At 45.6% G+C, this 14,226-nt stretch overlaps 1 protein-coding gene across 1 annotated transcript in view; it reads left to right on the plus strand.

The window, feature by feature from the left end:
* Positions 1–5,746: 5,746 nt before the first annotated feature.
* The window catches only part of LOC132831448 (NACHT, LRR and PYD domains-containing protein 3-like), a gene marked incomplete at its 3' end in the record, with an annotated part of 45,878 nt that continues 37,398 nt past the window's right edge, over positions 5,747–14,226 (plus strand). Inside the window, exons 1-3 of the mRNA XM_060849606.1 lie at positions 5,747–5,867; positions 7,770–7,853; positions 13,764–13,930. Of these exons, the coding sequence (XP_060705589.1) occupies positions 5,747–5,867; positions 7,770–7,853; positions 13,764–13,930 (372 nt within the window). The remainder of the gene's footprint in view (positions 5,868–7,769; positions 7,854–13,763; positions 13,931–14,226) is intronic.

Below are 14,226 nucleotides of genomic sequence, written 5' to 3' on the forward strand. Positions count from 1 at the left end.
GTTCAGAAAAGATTTACAATAATGTTGCCCGGGTTGGAGGATCTGAGATATAGGGAGAGGCTGGGGCTGTTTTCCCTAGAGCATCGGAGGCGGAGGGGTGACCTTATAGAGGTTTACAAAATTATGAGGGGCATGGATAGGATGAATAGGCAAAGTCTTTTCCCTGGGGTCAGGGAGGCCAGAACTAAAGGGCATAGGTTTAGGGTGAGAGGGGAAAGATATAAAAGAGACCTAAGGGGCAACTTTTTCATGCAAGGGTGGTACGTGTGTGGAATGAGCTGCGAGAGAATGTGGTGGAGGCTGGTACAATTGAAACATTTAAGAGGCATTTGGATGGGTATATGAATACGAAGGGTTTGGAGAGATATGGGCAGTGTGCTGGCAAGTGGGACTAGATTGGATTGGGATATCTGGTCGGCATGGATGGGTTGGACCGAAGGGTCTGTTTCCATGCTGTACATCTCTATGAGTCTATGACTCTAAGAGACGTATCTCAAAAATCATTATCAAGAACGAACCCACTCTACTTACTTCAGCAGACTTTCTGTGAGACACACTTAAAACAGATTAATTTATCTGTTTCTGTGCTGTGACTTCCTCCAAGATCAGTTGTGAATTTTTCCGTTTATTTTCCCAGGCATACGCTGATGTCCAGTGATACATGAATTCAAACTTCAAAGGCAGTAACTGTGCAGATACATTGTGGTGTCAGTTTCTTTCTCCCTTTCTCTCCTGCACTAACCTCACCATGTGCTTCCGTTGTCTACTCTTCTCCCTTTTAAAACTGTTTTTGTTTTGACTTTTTTTTTCAAAGTTCCAAAACAATGCAACAGCATATAAAACAGGGATTGCTGCTCCTGGAATTCAAGGAAATCACATCCAACATATCATGCTCCAGTTGGAAGATGCTCATGTGTGCAGTGGGATCCCCTCTACGTGTACCACTGTTTGGACAGAAATTCACATAGCTACCAAAATGCGGTACCCCTCTTGGGAGCCTGTGTCCTACAGCCTGAGCTGCCTCAGCCATATGTGTTGTATGTCTTTCAGGAAGGCAAAAAGGCAAGCTCTGTAAAGGCTGCTGCTGCACATCATTCAGCTCTACTCTTTCAACTACCAACTGGGTACGCCTTGGTGTTCCTGATTACCACTGGGCAGTGAGGATTCCCAGTCAGAGTCATCCCTCTTTCCCTGGAGGATCTGAGGTGGAGGGTGTTGCACACTGCAGTTCCTCATAAGCACAGATTGTGGTAGTTCACAGACTCCCAGCCCAACTGCTTATTTTGAGGCACTATGGAGTCCATGTACCAAGTGTATATTGGTGGTGGATGTTTGCATTCTGTTTCTAATTACTTGAAAAGCCTTTTGTTATGTTTTTAGCTGCATTTCAGCCTCACAATCTGATCTTTGGGCATCTGATGAGGAGGGGTGTGGACAGTTCGAACGAGTTTCTTGTGGGCCTGCTCCTGGGACTGGTCAGGCTGGTTATTAACTGGTCCAGGCAGTAGGCTATGGAGTATCCCTGCGCACTGCCTGTCCCTGTTCTGCAGTTACACTCAAGCCCTTGGAGAGGGAGGATGCGGTGTCCACCAATGCTCGCAGTGACTTTAGGGATAAAGAGCTTCATTTTCCCACCAACTCCCTTTTGATTTAATCCCCTCCTTCTCTCCCTACTCCTTCTCCTTCACTTATTGACGCAAGCAACTTATCAGGCTTGTCCAAGTTTAACTGACCACATGGATATTTCTCCTGTTGGTAGAAAAGGCAGAATAAAGTCTTCAGACAGTGGTGTTTTTTTACTGTGTCACTATACATGAACACACAGCCATGGACCTTTTGAGGAAAATATAGGCAACTACTGCTCAGTCCCGTTTGGGGGCATTGGGAGTGTGGGAAAGGAAAAGAAAACAAATAGGATTGTCAGAGGTTCTGCTCCCTCTTGGAGCTGGTGCTGATGAAGCTGGATCAATGTCAATGATTTTCTATGGCTAAATAAAAGGTGAATTGGCGACAGGATACTGGCATTAGTGGAGGTATTTCGGTAGCGTTGAGAGAAAAACACACTCCTGAAGACATTCGCTCGCAACAGTTGTCTTTGACTTGAGGTAAGCATTTTGGCATCATGCCACTATTTGGGAAGCTTGACTCATTCGATATTGCCATCAAAACCTGGGCCCAGTATGTGGAAATGATTTCTTTTTCAAGCCAATGACATTGGAGCAGATAAAAAGCATTGGCTAATTCTCCTGACAACTTGTGGATCCACAGGCTGACTTTCCATGAGGCACCACATACTAAAACCTTTCAAGAGTTGATGGATTTAGTTAAGAAATATTATGATCCTTTCATTTTGAGATGCTGTCAGTTTTACTCGACAATTTGAAACCAGAGGAATATATATTGGGATTTTTGACGAGGTTTAAATGACTGGCAGTGGCATGTGAAAAATTGAGAGACTGTTTGGTTTCTGGAATTAATGATGTGATCATGCAAAAGCATCTACTAGCTGAAGCCCAAATGGACTTCAAACAGGTACTGCAAGTCACTGCCACTATATATATCTGGCTTTGTCATTGGAAAATGCGCCAAGTGGAGCTTAGAGTTAGAGGCTATTCCGATGGAAGTGGACACTGTCCCACGCCAACTGAGCCTAGTGAAACATGACTTGAATGAAGAAGGTGAACGCAGATGCTGGAGATCAGAGTCAAAGAGTGTGGTGTTGGAAAAGACAGTAGGTCAGGCAGCATCCAGAGAGCAGGAGAATCAGGGATGAAACCATTCCTGATGAAGGACTTACACCCGAAATGTCATTTCTCCTGCTCCTCGGATGCTGCCTGACCAGCTGTGCTTTTCCAACACAACACACTTTGACCACTTGAATGAAGATAATATCAGAGCCTTACTCAGGACATATCCTGAATAGACAGACCCTGGATCAGCCTCTGCACATCTTCAAAACAACATCAAACCTCAGCCAAATGATTGAAAACATTTCGAGGATATGGGCTGGCAGACATTGTAGTTGCTGCCGGTATGCTGACTGGAGGCAGCAAAAGAGTCCCATTCGGCCTGAATTGAATAAGACAATCATAGGCTGGTATCCAGGGCAGTGCACACCCGGAAAGTCCACCTCCAATTGGGTTGGAACAGTTCAATTGCTTACCAACATCCAAATCTGAACCAATCAAAATAAAAGTACGATTGAACATCACCCAGTCCCAGTGGAGATCGAGACCGGCTGTATTGGCGATTTAGGAAACAATCTTTAACAAAGTTTGCTCTGGATTCCAATCCTTAATTTTGCATAATACTTGCATTGGATACAGTTCAGAGAAGAATCACTCGACTGATTCCTGTGATGAAAAGATCCTTGTCTTAAAAGTCCAGTTACACTGGACTAGAAATGTTAACTCTCTGATCTCTTTACAGATGCTGCCAGACTTGCAGAGTTTCTCCAAAGATTTCAGTTTTTTGTACGTTCCAAAATGCCAGTGTTCCTCTAAATCCAGTTGTTTGCACAACCCCAATTCCTTGCTGTTTTTTGCATATATTAATGATTTCAATACAAATGTAGGTTTGAATAATAACTTTGTAGGTTATATGAAAATTAGAATAGTAAATATGGGAACAAAAGCCTTCCACTACAGAGCAGTTGCAATTGAATATCATCCTGAAACATGTGAGGGCCTGCATTTTGTGAGGAAAAACAAGGGAAGTGAGTGCACAATGAATGGTAAGACCTCAGGAAGTGCAGAAGTATGTTGGTATGCATGTCTATAGATCCTTGAAGGCAGCAGGGCCGGTAAATAAGGTGATTAAAAAGCTATATGGGATATAGAGCTTTATCAGGATAGGCTTATACAAGAGCAAGGAGATTAGGGACCTGCATAAGACAATGGTTAGTCCACAGCTGGAGTACTGTGTGCAGTACTGGTTGTGACACAATAGAAAGGATTTGATTGTACGAGAGACAGTACAAAGGGGCTTCACTAGGATGTTGTCTGAGCTGGAGTTGTTTCAGTTTTGAAGTTAAAAATCACACAACACCAGGTTATAGTCCAACAGGGTTTATTTGGAAGCACTAACTTTGGAGCCCTTCATTGGGTAGTTGTGATCACAGGACACAGAATTTGTAGCGAAAGATTAGTGTCATGCAACTGAAATGATACATTGAACAAACCTGGATTGTTAACTCTTTCATCTTTAGAGTGGGTTGCAGGCTTCGCTTCATTAATATGTAAATCCCAGAACTTCTTTTAACTTTGTCCATCCCAGAACCTCTTTTAACATTGTCCGACCAAGTCCAACTCTGGCTCCTCCACATTCAGCTTTGAAGAGAGACTAAATAGGCTGGGATTGTTTTCCTCAGAGCAGAGAAGGCAGTGAGAGATCTGGATTGTGGCCAACAAATTCATGAGGGTTGATAGGAGGAAACTTTTTCCTTGAAGGCTAAGGGGGGGGGGGGGGGCGGTGGGGAGGTTGGAGGAATGAGAAGAGACTTAAAATAAGGGCCAGGAGATTTAAAAGAAAAGTTTTTCACCCAGACAGTGATGGGCATCCAGAAATCATTGCCTCAAAGGGTGGTAGAGGTGTGAACCATGACAACCATTTAAGAAACATTTGGAACATAATGTAGCACCACAGCATAGAAAGCTAAAGGTCAAGTCCTGGAAAATGGAATTAGAAGTAGCTAAATGTTTGATGACTGGCAAAGATGGGATGAGTTGAAGGTAGCATTTCTGTGCTGTAAAAAATATCAATGACATCACCTCCCACATTCCAATTTCAAAACCAATCTCTTTCTCCTTCTCTCTCTTTCTCTACTTCCCTCCCTCGTTCTCTGGTCTCCACTGAACCTCAACAAAAAGAACCAAAGAATGGTGTGGCACGATGGCTCAGTGGTTAGCACTACTGCGTCACAGCACCAGGAACCCAGGTTCAATTCCAGTCTTGGGCAACTGTCTGCGTGGGTTTCCTCCAGGTGCTTCAGCTTCCTTCCACAGTCTAAAGATTAGATTACTTACAGTGTGGAAACAGGCCCTTCAGCCCAACAAGTCCACACTGACCCTCTGAAGAGCAACCCACCCAGACCCATTCCCTACATTTACTCCTTCACGTAACACTACAGGCTATTTAGCATGGCCAATTAACCTAACCTGCACATTTTTGGACTTTGGGAGGAAATTGGAGAACCCGGAGGAAATCCACGCAGACACGGGGAGAACGGGAGAACGTGCAAACTCCACACAGACAGTTGCCTGAGGCAGGAACCCGGGACTCTGGCACTGTGAGGCAGCAGTGCTAACCACTGTGCCACTGTGTGAATTGGCCATTTCTAAATTACCTTGCCTTTGGTGCATTAGTCAGAGGGAAATGTGTCTGGGTGGGTTACTCATTGGAGGGCCAGTGTGGACTTGTTGGGTTGAAGTGCCTGTTTTCATGCTGTTGGGAATCTAATCTTCTAAAAAATACTGTAGATGCTGGACAGAGAAGTCTGAAATGGCTGGAAAATGTCAGCAGATCTGGCAGCATCTGTGGGGGAAAATCAGACTAAACGTTACAGATCAGTGACCCGGCTTCAGAATTTCCATTAACCTTACCCACTCTCCCTCATTCCAATTTGATACCAATGCCCACCCCACTCCTTTCAAGGATCACCATTCAGGTAATTAGAACTCCCACGCAGTGACGACAAAGGTCCGCCTTGGCCTCCTATTGGTTACTGAAAGGGTGGATTGGCAGCTTGATGGGCGAATCGGAAAAGCCAGGGACTGAAGCCCCGCCCATGTACTGTCGGCTCGTGCACGGACCCGGAAGCTGGTGTTTTCTACAGTCAGCGGGCGATTTCCGGGTGTCTTGTGCAGACGGTGAGAAATAGGATTAATGTTCTTTCTGGGAAGGTTATCGTGAGGATACGTGGTCATACTGTAACGTTATTATAAACACAGACTGGTCCGGGAATCTAACTGTGGTTTGGAGTAAAAAGTACCGACTTTCCCTTTTCAGGAGGATGGAGGCTCCAATGTGGTCAGACAGTGTGTGTCCCCCGGGAAGGATGGAGGTCCCAGTAAGGTCAGACAGTGTGTGACCCCGGGGAGGATGGAGATCCCAGAAGAGGTCAGACGGTGTGTGACCCCGGAAAGGATGGAGATCCCAGAGAGGTCAGACAGTGTGTGACTCCTCGCCCGGGGATGATAGAGTTCCCAGAGAGGTCAGACAATGTGTGTCCCCGGGGAGGATGGAGTTCCCAGAAGAGGTCAGACAGTGTGTGACCCCGGGGAGGATGGAGATCCCAGAGAGGTCAGATAGTGTGTGACCCCGGGGAGGATGGAGATCCCAGTGAGGTCAGACAGTGTGTGACCCTGGGAGGATGGAGGTCCCAGTGAGGTCAGACAGTGTGTGTCCCCGGGGAGGATGGAGTTCCCAGAAGAGGTCAGACAGTGTGTGACCCCAGGGAGGATGGAGATCCCAGAGAGGTCAGATAGTGTGTGACCCCGGGGAGGATGGAGATCCCAGTGAGGTCAGACAGTGTGTGACCCTGGGAGGATAGAGGTCCCAGTGAGGTCAGACAGTGTGTGACACCCCCTCCCCCGGGGATGATGGAGGTCCCAGTGAGGTCAGACAGTGTGTGTCCTGGGGAGGATGGAGGTCCCAGAGAGGTCAGACGGTGTGTGACCCCGGGGAGGAGGGAGGTCCCAGTGACGTCAGACAGTGTGTGACCCTGGGAGGATAGAGGTCCCAGTGAGGTCAGACCATGTGTGACTCCTCCCCGGGGATGATGGAGGTCCCAGTGAGGTCAGACAGTATATGACCCCAAGGATGATGGAGGTCCCAGTGAGGTCAGACAGTGTGTGTCCCTGGGGAGGATGGAGATCCCAGTGAGGTCAGACAGTGTGTGTCCATGGGAAGGATGGAGGTTCCAGAGAGGTCAGACGGTGTGTGACCCTGGGCGGATGGAGGTCCCAGTGAGGTCAGACAGTGTTTGACCCCGGGGAGGATGGCGTCCCCAGTGAGGTCAGACAGTGTGTGACCCCGGGGAGGATGGCGTCCCCAGTGAGGTCAGACAGTGTGTGACCCCGGGAGTAAGGAGGCCCCAGTGACGTCAGACAGTCTGTGACCTCCCGGGGAGGATGGAGGTCCCAGTAGAGGTCAGACAGTGTGTGATACCGGGAGGATGGAGCCATAAGGAAAGGTACGGCTATTCTCGTCTAGTCTACTCACGACACCAAACTCACAGCAAGATTGTTGACCCTTCTCTGTTGTCTGGGTAGTTGGGGATGGGCAATGAGTACTGGTTTAATTAGTGATGTCAATTCCTGTTTAGATTAGAATTCCCTACGGTGTGGAATCACGCCATTTGGCCCAACAAGTCTCCACCGACTCTCTGAAGAGTTACCCTCCCAGACCCATTCCCCTATCGTATTCTCTTACACCTGACTAATGGATTGAACACTATGGGCAATTTAGCATGGCCAATTCACCTGATCTGACATGGACTGTGTGAGGAAACCCACGCAGACGTGAGCAGAATGTGCAGATTATTTACACAGATGGTGGCCCAAGGCTGAATTGAACCCAAGTCCCTGGTGCTTTGGGCACCAGTGCTAACCACTGTGCCTGCCTCACTCCCACCCCCATGAACGAATAACAAAAATAAATCTGATGTGGAGAGTTTATAAATTTCGATGATCGGTTGATCTGTTTAACAAGGAAATGTTCTCCTCACTGCAGTATTCTTTATCTCAGCTATTGTTATGGATCTATTACAGAATCTGAGAATACCTGTCACTGCATTGCTGAAGGACTAAACAGGGAAGAACATCCCACATTTCTCAGTGTTAGAATGGATGCAGGTATGTTGGCAAGTTATGACATATCATTTTTCTTCTTGAACTGGGCTCCTGAACCCCTGCAATAACCTGCAGCTCGGACTGGAAGAGGGTACAAGATGGGGTGTGTCGAAAGAGGGAAGTGAGTAATCACCTTTGTTCTTCACTCTGGAAAAGATATGGACTTCAGGAAAAGGGACTATGAGAAACTTGCACAGTTTGATATAAGAGCCAGGGAGTTAATGGAAACTCTAACTGGCTTAAAAATGGACAAATCCCCTGGCCTGGATGAATTGCATCCCAGTTAGCTGTGGGAGTTGAAGTAGGAAATTGCAGGAACTCTGTGTGTGGATGAAGAAAGTTCAGGTCATAGAATCATAGAGCTGTACAGCATGGAAACAGAACCTTCGGACCAACCTGTCCATGCCGATCAGATATCCCAACCCAATCTAGTCCCACCTGCCAGCACCATATCCCTCCAAACCCTTCCTATTCATATACCCATCCAGATGCCTTTTCCGTGTTGCAATTGTACCAGCCTCCACCACTTCCTCTGGTAGCTCATTCCATACGCATACCACCCTCTGTGTGAAAAAGTTGCGCCTTAGGTCTCTTTTATATCTTTCCCCACTCACCCTAAACCTGTGCCCTCTAGTTCTGGACTCCCTGACCCCAGGGAAAAGACTTTGCCTATTTACCCTATCCATGCCCCTCATAATTTTGTAAACCTATTTAAGGTCACCCATCAGCCTCCGACGCTCCAGGGAAAACAGCCCCAGCCTGTTCAGCCTCTCCCTATAGATCAGATCCTCCATCTTTTCTGAACCCTTTCAAGTTTCACAACATCTTTCCAATAGGAAGGAGACCAGAATTGCACACAATATTCCAACCAATGTCCTGTACAGCCGCAACATGACCTCCTGTACTCAAAACTCTGACCAATAAAGTGATGTAGTTTTTATAGATTTCAGCAAAGCATTTGGCTGGGTCCATTATGGGAAACTGAGAAGGTTAAAGGACATTGAATTGAGGGAAACTTGGTGAGATGGATCAAAAACTGGCTTTATAACAGGACACAAAGGGTAGTAGCAGAAGGCTGTTTGAGTGACTGGAGCCCAGTGTCTGGCGGTTTACCTAATCAAGGATTAGTACTGGGACACTGGGAGTCTAAGAGGATTATCTTGGGGTAATTATTCACAGACTCGTTCAGTCGACAGAGCATGTGAGTAAGATATTTAAGAAGGCAGATGGGACACTTGCTTTCATTAGTCGTGGCTGAGAGTATAAAAGCAAGGAGGTAATGTTGGAGTCGTACAGGGTATCAGTTAGGCCACAGCTGGAACACTGTGTGCAGTCCCGGTCACCTCACTGCAAGAAGAATGTATTAGCACTGGAGGGAGTACAGAGGAGGTTCACCAGGATATTGTCTGGACTGGAGCAATTGAGATATAAGGAGACACTCGATCGGTTTGGATTGTTTTCTTTCGAGCAGAAAAGACTGAAGCGGGGACGTGATTTGAGGTGGATAAGACCACAAGACCATAAGACATCGGAGTGGAAGTAAGGCCATTCGGCCCACCGAGTCCACTCCGCCATTCAATCATGGCTGATGGGCATTTCAACTCCACTTACCAGCGTTCTCCCCGTAGCCCTTAATTCCTCGAGACAACAAGAATCTATCAGTCTCGGCCTTGAAGACATCTAGTGTCCCGGCCTCCACTGCACTCCGTGGCAATGAATTCCACAGGCCCACCACACTCTGGCTGAAGAAATGTCTCCGCATTTCTGTTCTGAATTGACCCCCTCTAATTCTAAGGCTGTGTCTACGGGTCCTAGTCTCCTCGCCTAACGGAAACAATTTCCTAGCGTCCACCCTTCCCAAGCCATGTATTATCTTGTACGTCTCTATTAAGTCTCCCCTTAATCTTCTAAACTCCAATGAATACAATCCCAGGATCCTCAGCCGTTCCTCATATGTTAGACCTGTCATTCCAGGGATCATCCGTGTGAATCTCCGCTGGACACGTTCCAGTGCCAGTATGTCCTTCCTGAGGTGTGGGGACCAAAACTGGACACAGTACTCCAAATGGGGCCTAACCAGAGCTTTATAAAGTCTCAGTAGCACATCTCTGCTTTTATATTCCAACCCTCTTGAGATAAGTGACAACATTGCATTCGCTTTCTTAATCATGGACTCAACCTGCATGTTTACTTGAGAGAATCCTCGACTAGCACTCCCAGATCCCTTTGTACTTTGGCTTTACTAATTTTCTCACCATTTAGAAAGTAGTCTATGCTTTTATTCTTTTTGCCAAAGTGCAAGACCTCGCACTTGCTCACGTTAAATTCCATCAGCCATTTCCTGGATCACTCTCCCAACCTGTCTAGATCCTTCTGTAGCCTCCCCACTTCCTCAGTACTACCTGCCTGTCCACCTAACTTCGTATCATTGGCAAACTTCGCTGGAATGCCCCCAGTCCCCTCATCCAAATATATAATGCGAATAGCTGTGGCCCCAACACTGAACCCTGCGGGACACTGCTAGTCACTGGCTGCCATTCTGAAAAAGAACCTTTATCCCAACTCTCTGCCTTCTGTTAGACAGCCAATCCTCAATCCATCCCAGCAGCTCACCTCGAACACCATGGGCCCTGACCTTGCTCAGCAGCCTCCCGTGTGGCACCTTATCAAAGGCCTTTTTGAAAGTCTAGATAGACCACATCCACTGGGTTTCCCTGATCTAACCTACTTGTCACCTCTTCAAAGAATTCCAACAGGTTTGTCAGACATGACCTCCCCTTACTAAATCCATGTTGACTTGTTCTAATCAGACTCTGCTCTTCCAAGAATTTAGAAACCTCATCCTTAATGATAAGATTGAAGGGGTATAGACAGGGTGATTAGAGACCAGCTGTTCCACTTGGTTGAGGGGTTAATCACAAGAGGGCATAGTTTTAGGATAAGGGACAGGAGATTCAGAGGGAATTTGGGAAAAATCTTTTTCACTGAGAGTGTTATGAGCATTTGAAATGTAGTAGAGGCTGGAAACCTTACAACCTTTAAAAAATATTTGGATGAACATTTGAAATATCATAATATTCAAGGATATGGGATCAGTCCAAGAAATTAGAATTAATGCATTTTTAGTGATAGTTATGTCAGTGTAGACTCAATGGACCCAAGTACCTTTTCTGCGCTGTATGACTCTGACTCTATATTGAAAGTTGTTACAGTCACAGATGGAGGGAGCTCCTGAATGCTGAAACTGTCCAATTTGTAATTGGTATTGGGACTGGAAGGTACATAAATGTAGTGATTCAGAGCAGAGTCTTCCTGAACAACAGTGAGACACCAAGGTGGCCACCCTGAGTGTGCCATCAATGAGAGGAAAGTGGATCAAGGTATCGGAAAAAGTTGGAGATTCTATTGTCAGGAGATTAGAAGGACTCGTAGAAAGACCTGATCTGTGACCTGATCAGGAAGGGTAAGTCACCTCCCTAAAGAGAAAAAAAACATTGTGTTTATAGAAAGAATATTTAAGTAAAGCATAAGACTTAATAGACAAAGTTTTGGGGTTGGTGATTTCGGGGTTATTTTGCACTTGTCTGCTTGAGGAGAGGAATGTGAGGCAGGTCAAAGTGTAGTTAAGGCCTTAAGTAGGTGGGAAGTGTTCATGTTCTTGGGTAATTGAAGTAAGTTCAGAGAGAAGGGAAAGAACAGCTGTGATTTTTAAAATTCTTTATTGGAGTGTTGGCATCATTGGCATTTATTGCCCATCTCGAATTGTCCTTGAACTGAATGATTTGCTTGGCGAGTTCAGTCGGCATTTCCAATTTGACCACATTACTGTCTGTGTGGAGTCATATCCAGGCCTGTTCAGTTATTCCAGCTCTGACTAATGAATTGAAGTTAACTTCCAGTAGCTGCTGTGTCCCAGCATTTAGCTTCAGCCCAGTGACATTACCAATCACACCACTGACTGGACCTTGAATGAGTGGGCTGAGTGTTACCTGATGTGATGGAGCTTCTGAAGTATCCAGGTCTTAGGCAGTTCGTAAAGCTATTGGGGATTAAACTGTTTGGAAGTGCCATGACTTTGACGCTGTGAGGCAGGAAGGACAATATGTGTTTAAATGTGTCAGAGAAGCCTGTTGGCTCAGTGGTTAACTCTGTTGCCTCACAGTGCGATGGACCTGGATTCGATTCCAACCTTGGGCGATTGTCCGTGTAGAGTTTGCATGTTCTCCCTGTCTCCGTGGGTTTCCATCAGGTGCGCCAATTCCCCGTCACAGTTCAAAGATGTGCAAGTTAGGTTGTAAGTTTGCTCACTGAGCTGGTGGACTTGTTCTCAGATGTTTCATCACATGCTAGGCAACATCATCAGTGAGCCTCCAGTGAAGCACTGGTGTTCTGTCCTGCTTGCTATTTATCTGTGTTGGTCTGCTGTGGTGGGTGATATCACTTCTAGTTCTTTTTCTGAGGGTGCGGTAAATGGGGTCCAAATCAATATGTTTGTTGATGGAGTTCCAGTTTGAATGGCAGGCCTCTAGGAATCCCCACGTGTGTCTTTGTTTAGCCTGTCCCAGGATGGATGTATTGTCCCAGTTTCATCTGTGTGCATGGATATAGTGATAGTTGCTCATGTATCCTGGTATCTGGGTTTCTGCCCATCTGTCTGATATAGTGTTTGTTGTAGTCTTTGCAGAGTATTTTGTTTATGACGTTTGTTCTGCTGGTTGATGGTACAGGGTCCTTCAATTTCATCAGGAGCTGTTTGTGTGGTGGTAGGTTTGTGGACTACCATGTTGCTGATGGCCGGAATAGTCTGGTCGCCATCTCAGAGACGTCTTTAATGTATGGCAGGGTGGCTCGAGTTTCTGGGCATGTTGTGTCTTCTCATTTCGGCCTGTTGTAGGAATCAGTAGACTGTGCTTATTGGGTACCCGTTGTTTGTGAATGCGTTGTACAGGAGTTTATCCTCAACTTCTCTTAGTTCCTGGGTGCTGCAGCGTGTTGTGGCTCATATAAATAATGTCCTGATGCTGCCCCGTTTGTGGGTGTTGGGGTGATTGCTCCTGTAGTTCAGTATCTGATCAGTGTGTGTGGCTTTCCTGGAAATGCTGGTCTGCAGCTCTCCTTTGGCTTTGCGTTTTACTGTGAAGTCTAGGAAGGGGAGTCTGTTGTTGTTGTCTTCCTCTTTGGTGAACATTATACCAGTAAGGATGTTGTTTATGTTTTCTTCTAATTAGTTCCGTTTTGTGATGACAAAGGTGTCATCCGCACAGCGGACCCAAAGTTTGGGCTGAATCGTGGGAAGGGTTGATTGTTCTAATCTCTACATTACTGCTTCTGCTAAGAATCCTGACATTGAGATCCCATAGGCGTCCCGTGGTTTGTTTGTAGGTCTTGTTGAAGTGAAGTGGATTGTGAGGCACAGGTGTGAGGATGCTGTCCTTGCTGGTGGAGTTGGTGCTGTTGGGACTTGTGACCAAGTTGTAAATCTAGCGATCTGTAGCAGACATTTTAAAAGTAAAGTCAGAACTTCTGAATGAATGGAAAGTAGAGGTTTTAAATAAAAAAGATTTGTGTGGCCAAGACATAAAGAATCAATACATTTCTAGATAGGTTGTAAAAGCTATTCAAGAGTGACTAAGTTAGACAAGGAATATACTTTGTATGGAACTCTGGATTTCATATTTCAAGGTCAAAATAATGAAACTTAATGATGTACTGTGTGATCAGAGGAGGCTGTCACAGGTAGGATGTTTGACAGAGATGGTCAATTTTGAAGAACACCGGACAGGCAGATTGTACAGGTTTGAAGACCGTGCTTGATATTGTGGTTCATACATATATTTAATTATCCAGTATAAGAGGAATTATATCCAACTGATTAGAAAGGTAATAATTTGTTTTATTAATTTGTCCTCACAGATCCAGACTCCACAATCATTGCATTCTTGACAGAATGTAAGACTTACCATTTATTCTGGTTGACAAAGTTTTACCAGGACAGACTTGAACAGGCGATTGAAGAAAGGGTAGACGGTGTCAGCTCATTGTTAACATATAAGAGGATTTTCAGTGGAAAGGAACATTTGGTAAGTGGGAGAGGCACAGAATGGGTTCCAAATATCTAAATCATAACAGTTACAGAAAAGGAAATGCTCACAGCCTCATGCTGTATTAATATTGGAGTGTAATAATGGATCACCAGGCATCAGTTCATCTACAAGAAAACCCAGACATGAAATAAGAAAAACGCCTGCAGTTCTGAAACTCGGAACTACAGATAAGTCACTTGTGTCTCTTAAGTCTGTTACATGTGTCATCAGGAAAAGTTTAGCTTTCAATTTTAACAAAATCTTCAACATTTTACAGCAAAAATCAGAACGGG

Source organism: Hemiscyllium ocellatum, chromosome 33, assembly GCF_020745735.1.
Source record: "Hemiscyllium ocellatum isolate sHemOce1 chromosome 33, sHemOce1.pat.X.cur, whole genome shotgun sequence".
Lineage (NCBI taxonomy): Eukaryota > Metazoa > Chordata > Chondrichthyes > Orectolobiformes > Hemiscylliidae > Hemiscyllium > Hemiscyllium ocellatum.